We start from the raw sequence: 6000 nt of genomic DNA on the forward strand, positions 1-6000 counted from the left end.
CACGAGGCAGTATTCTCTCAAGTACTTGAAGAAACTAAAATGAAAGCATTACCTTTTTGAGACAGAAAGGATTTCAAAACAGTGCCAACCTCGAGGTCGTGACTCTCCAGGAAGAGCCTAGGTGGGGTCCTGTTCCCCTGCAAAGAGAGTGGGGCCAGGGATGCTCTCCTGTCCCTGGTGAGCAGTCAGTGCCAACCAGTGGGCATGGGGGAACCCGCGTGGGAGAGTGCAAGAGAATGCTAGCCTACCTTGGCACACAGAGACCTCCAGACCATCTCCTGCACAGGGGTCATAGACGTTGGGGAGGGCATGTTCCTTAGCTCCTTTTTGGTGCTGGGTACTGAACCCAGGATGCTTCACCACTGAGCCACATCCCCGGCCCTTTTTTTTCTTTTGTATTTAATTTTCACTAAGTTGCTTATGCTGGCTTTGAACTCCCAGTCATCCTCCCAATCCTCCTCCCTCGGCCTCCCCAGCCACTGGAATTATAGGCATGCACCACCACACCCTGTTTTTCTTTTTCTTTTCTTTTTTTCTTTTTCTTTTTTTTTTTTTTTTTTTTTTTAAATTCTGGGGATTTAAACCAGCGGCACTTGACCGCCAAATCACATCTCCATCATCCCTATCATCCCTCTTATTTTTTATTTTGAGGCTGGGTCTTGCTAAGTTGCTGAAGCTGGCCTTTAAGTTTTGATTGCCCTGCCTCAGCCTTCCAAATCGCTGGGAATACAGACACGCGCTCCTGTGCCTGGCTTTGGTTCATTAACTGTTAAAATCCCAAACAAAGGGTGATGAGAACTTGTCTCCCTGACAGGGCCCTGCGCAGGCATGACTGAGTTGCTAGGCCAGGAAGGTGCGCTGCGCTGTGCTAGGAGATGGTCTTCCTGTTCTGGACTTTGTCTTACGTGCTACACACAAAACTTAGAGTTCTCCACGCTAAGTGTTTGTGCAGCTGTCCTGTGACGTGGCTCGGCGTGCCCCTAGAAGGCTGCCAGTACCCTGCAGGCTGGAGGGGCTGTCATCCTGCAGGCTGCAGAGGCAGGCCCCACTAAAAGTGACAAAACCCTCAGAAGAATAACGTCTGCTAAAGCTAATTAAAGTTTAATGTGTTTAATAAATGTAGTTGTTACAGACCAAAAAAAAAATCATTAAAGTGCTGTACCAAAGCACTAAGTTACCATCAGACCACATAATAAATTGATGACTTTCTCACTCTGGATTAATGCAGATTCCCGTCCTACTATGTTTAATTATACACAGAAAGTGCCCTCGACTTGGATTTCAATGAAGAACTTCATTTTTTCACCTTTTAGGCTGCAAGTGGAAAATTCAGTTAGCATTAGGAAGTAAACCCTACAGGGTGGCGTTTCACTGCAGAATTCACTGAGAATTCCCACTTTCTCAGAGGCTCTGCCAGCACTCACCACCCCTGTCAGCGGAGATCCTTTTCTGCCTCAAAAACAGGATGATTTCATTTTAGTTTCTTCAAGCACTTGAGAGAGTAGTTGCCCTGAATATTCAAAATGGTGAGTGGTAAATTAAATGTAATTTCTAGTTGTCCTTTGGTTCCTGTTCTAACATTTTCATGAGCAATTTTAAAGTAGCATATAAACTACAATTAGAAAGAGAAACAGTGGTTTTTAGCAAATATTATATGCTCTGTGTAGTGTGTGTGTGCGCACACACACGATCTGTGTACTTTTAGGGGTGGAACCCAGGAGCGCGTAACCACCAAGCCACGTCCCCAGACCTTCTACTTTTCATTTTGAGACAGGGCCTTGCTAAGTTGCTGGGGCTGGCTTTGAACTTGGAACCCTCCTGCCTCAGCCTCTTGTTGTTGGGATTCCAGGCTGCCCCACCACGCCTGGCCCCACGTGCGTTTCCTGTGGAGGTATATTAACAGTGGAGAGGAGGGTAAGAAGGGTAAGCAGAGGGTAAGAAGCTCTGGCCGGCAGCAATGTGGGGCTGTGGACAGCTGCTCCCAGAAATCCCATCAGGATAGGAACTCTGCTCCAATTCTGCTTTCCCTTCTCTACTCGAGTGATCGGGAGGGGATCAGTGTCTCTCATGTCATGAGTGCCATGTGTACATCCTGTGTGTATCCCATGACCGGCTTGTGGGCAGGCTTTTCCACCCTGTGTTACCTGGGGCTGGGGTACAGCTCCCAAGAGGAGGTGTGTGTGGCACGCACATGCCCTCAGGTCATGGTTCTGGGGTTCAGTCCTGACCTCCTGTCCTGGGCTGCTAAGTGAAGTCTGCCCTCTCCCCTCCCACCAGAGCATTGGGGCGCCACTCGGGCGGGTAACTCTTGGCTTCCCAGACCTGATCTGCATGCTGCAGTGAGGGCCCGAACCAGATGGACCGCCAGCCTCCGCAGCCAGCAGGCCAGGGCAGGCCGTGCTCGGGCGTCCCCCTGTTGGGTGGGAACACCAGGCTGACCTGACACTGTCTGTGCTCAAGAGCAGGACATAGTCGCTGGTTATTAGTGTCCAAGGGACCACTTCTCCTTGGATCTCTCACAGTAGCTCTGCACTTAGCCAGGCATGATGTGTGGGTATTTAGCCCACAGTTACATATGGACAGTTGTAGACTTCAGAACATAATTATTAATCACATAATTGTTTGTAAATCTTTGAAACAGCCCCCATACCCATTAGTAAATAATGCTGTTTATATGCACCCTCAAGAAAGAATGAGAGTAGCAGGACACGGTGGCTCACACCTATAATCCTACAGGCTTGGGAGATAGAGGCAGGGAGATCGCAAGTTCAGTGCCAGCCTCAGCAGTGGCGATGTGCTAAGCAACTCAGTGAGACCCTGTCTATAGAAAATACAAAATAGGGCTGGGGGTGTGGCTCAGTGGTCGTGTGCCACTGACTGACTCCAGTCCCCAGTACCAAAAATAAAGAATGAGAAACTGGTTGGGGAGGGTCACCAGGACTTCCCACTGTGTGAGAAACCACAGGCTTGTGGGAGTGGGGGCACACTTTCTCCTAACTGTAGAGTGCCCTACCACATCTAAAAGATAGAGGTTCCTAACACCGTCAGTATCCAGAAGATGCCCCACGCTCCTCTCGGCGCTCAGTGCCAGCAGGCCGTGTCCGCACAGTGTGTCTCTTTAATCTCCTCTCATCTTCTGGGTCCCCTCTGTTTCCCTTGTCATTAGTGAGAGTACTGGTGGCTTCTTTGTGTAGCTCATAAAATAGTAGTGGTCCCTGCACATTCAAAGATTCCAAGGCGGGACCATCGGGGGCGGAGCAGGGTCTGAGACCATCCTGATTATTGCTGCCCATTGGTCAGGAGTAGAGAAAGCTTGTTCAAATTCAGACTATCTGGCTCCGACTTAGACTGGCGAGTTGGTGTGGGGCTGCTGTGTTTTACTCAGCATGTTTGAGCCCCTGAGTTTCATTTCTGCACTACCAAAAAAAAAAAAATGGATGTAGACTTGTAAGTTTTGTTTTGTTTTGGTTACCAGAGATTGAACCCAGGGATGCTTAACCACTGAGTCATAATTATTTTATTTAGAGATAGGGTCTTGCTAAGTTGCTGAGGGTGGCTTTGCACTTGTAATCCTGCTGCCTCAGCCTCCCAGGCCACTGGGATCGTAGGTGTGCACCCTGTGCCCGAGTTCCTTTGGTTTTCTATTTGGTCTCTTTTCCCAGTAATGACCTTTATTCCCTGCTTGGACCAGGGATTAGGTAGAGGGTTCTATTAAATTTCCCCAGTGTCTGCAGGTTCCTTCCCTTCCTCCTCTCACTTGGATCAGGCTTGTCCATGGCTGTCTGCATGGCCCTTCAGTGACACAGACAGCACTTGATCTTTGCATCAGCTGATGGCCACCCCACCCTGCCCTAAGTCAGCTCTTGACCTGTGCACCTTCCACACATTGAGCACATCTCTGAAGGTCCAACAGCAGAGCCTGCGGGAACCCTGCTCCCTGGAGAGGTGGCCTCCAGTAAGCCCGCGTGCGCCTGCGCCTCGAGCACAGGGCACAGCACTGGGCTGATGCCGAGCAGATCCTCCTCGGCCCTTCCTTGTGGAGTGGGTGTCCCTGTGTGCACTCTTGTGCATGCTTCTGCAGGACTGTGTGGGTAAGGTGTGTCCTGTGCCTTGCTGTCTTCCAGGAGCTGTACCCGGCCTTTTGCATTCACAACGGAGGCTCTGACCTCGAGCGGCTCCCCACAGCCAGCACCTGCATGAACCTACTGAAGCTCCCAGAGTTTTACGATGAGACACTTCTGCGAAGCAAGCTGCTCTATGCCATCGAGTGTGCTGCTGGCTTTGAGCTAAGCTGAGCTGAGCTGGACCCGACCCTCCCAGAGCAGCCAGCACCTCCCCAGGCCCAGAGAGTGCTCCGGCTGGACCCCGGCTCTCCAGGCTCCTCCCTCCTCCTGGCATTCCTCCCTCCCTCATTTTTTAGATGATTTTTATTACAACATGGTCACTTATTTAGATGGACATTGCTTAACAGTTGTTTCGTGCCAGGTGGCTGATGTAGTAACTTTGCCAAGAAGAGCACAGTTTTTAGACTAGTGGCAACTCAGTGAAATTAACCAAAGATGAAGCTTTGGCTTTGCTGACCTTGTTAGACTCCTTCTGAGCCGCGGCTGCCACCTCCTGTGGGGCACCCCACGGTCTGTGACCGACTGAGGGGCCAAGGCGCCGCCCTCTGGGGCCACTGCTTCTCCTGTGGTTGATTGTTTACAGCCTAATTGTTAAAACTAAAGGCACTTCCTGCTGCCTCCCGTGGTTAGGTCGGACAGTAGGTGGTGGTAGTGTACTTGTGCTTCTCTCGCCGTTTCTCCCAGGTGGGACCGGCATGCTTGTTCTCAGTGTAGCGTCGACCTGCATCATGATGGCTTGGGTATTGCTGTGGGGTGTGAGGTGGTCATGCATTCTCGTCTGTCTCCACGTGGTGCCTGGAGAGCTTCCGGGGGAGGCCAAGGAGGGTCCACACACCACCGCACGCGTGTGGCCTGCAGTGAGTGGTGGCTGGGGGCGTGGAGGCCCTGCAGCTTCTATTAAAGTCATTTGAACCAAAGTGGCGGGCTGCGTCTCTCCGTGACCACGCGCCCTCCTCAGTCCGGCTGCAGTGCCCATCACCCAGGGCATCTTGGGGTACCTCACTCCCGTGCTTCCGGCTGCTGCTCTGACATGGAGACGGGCGTTCCTGGCACGTGTGGGGAGGGGGAGTCTCACAAAGGCACTTTATCAGGACCTCTGTCTCCTCAGCAGCACCGGGTGCTCGCTGCTCCAGCAGCCGAGCTGGTGCTGGGGAGTGCTGCAGACCCAGTCCCTGTGCTCCCGCGTCCCCTCCGCTGGAGGCCTGTCGGCCATTGAAGTCAATAGACCAGAATCAGCAATACGCTTCTAAATGGGAAAACAGAACGACACTTTTAAGACAATGACCGTTATCAAACAAAATGTATAATTTCTTAATTTGAATAATAAATTAAGTGTTTAAATGCTATTTGTAGTCTTGATAAACAAATAAATAGCATTTGTCTTTGGGGGTTTTTTTTAGGTTGTTTATGCTGAGTGTTCATATCTTTGTGTATTTGATACTGGTATTTTAGACCTGGAATGTCTGAGACTGAAGAGGACTGGCGGGGACGCAGGCCGTGTCTTTCCTTGGCCCTCTGCACTTACTTACTCATGTTCCAGTGGCTGAGGGTTGGCACTCTATTCTCTCCAAGATCGTGTTGGAGCCCTGCCCCGGAGGGCTGCTGCAGTGAGGTGACAGCTCCCCAGGCAGGCTGCTGGCCAGGGTGCTCCTTGTGGGCCATGAGGGCCAGGAGGGTGTTGAGAGGCCAGTGCCCGCCCAGTCTCAGATGCTGTCTTGCCAGATCTTTTTTTTTTTTTAGTTGTGGATGGACCTTTATTTTATTCACTTATTTATATGTGGTGCCTCACCCATGCTAAGAAAGTGCTCTCCGCAAGCCAAACCCCAGCCCTTGCAAGGTCTCTGGTTTGCCTCAGGCTGTTGAGAAGTTTTCAGAG

The 6000-nt window shown here is 51.0% G+C and overlaps 1 protein-coding gene across 2 annotated transcripts in view; it reads left to right on the plus strand.

Annotated features, from left to right (window-relative positions):
- Positions 1-5470, plus strand: part of Ube3c (ubiquitin protein ligase E3C) — a 95391-nt gene extending 89921 nt beyond the window's left edge. For both annotated transcript variants that reach the window (XM_078040933.1, XM_078040934.1), the window contains one exon: positions 4125-5470. In XM_078040933.1, coding sequence (XP_077897059.1) covers positions 4125-4295 — 171 coding nt within the window. In that variant the 3' untranslated portion in view covers positions 4296-5470. The remainder of the gene's footprint in view (positions 1-4124) is intronic.
- The last annotated feature ends 530 nt before the right edge of the window (positions 5471-6000 follow it).

The sequence above is a fragment of the Ictidomys tridecemlineatus genome, chromosome 2 (genome assembly GCF_052094955.1).
Source record: "Ictidomys tridecemlineatus isolate mIctTri1 chromosome 2, mIctTri1.hap1, whole genome shotgun sequence".
In the NCBI taxonomy this organism is placed as follows: Eukaryota; Metazoa; Chordata; class Mammalia; order Rodentia; family Sciuridae; genus Ictidomys; species Ictidomys tridecemlineatus.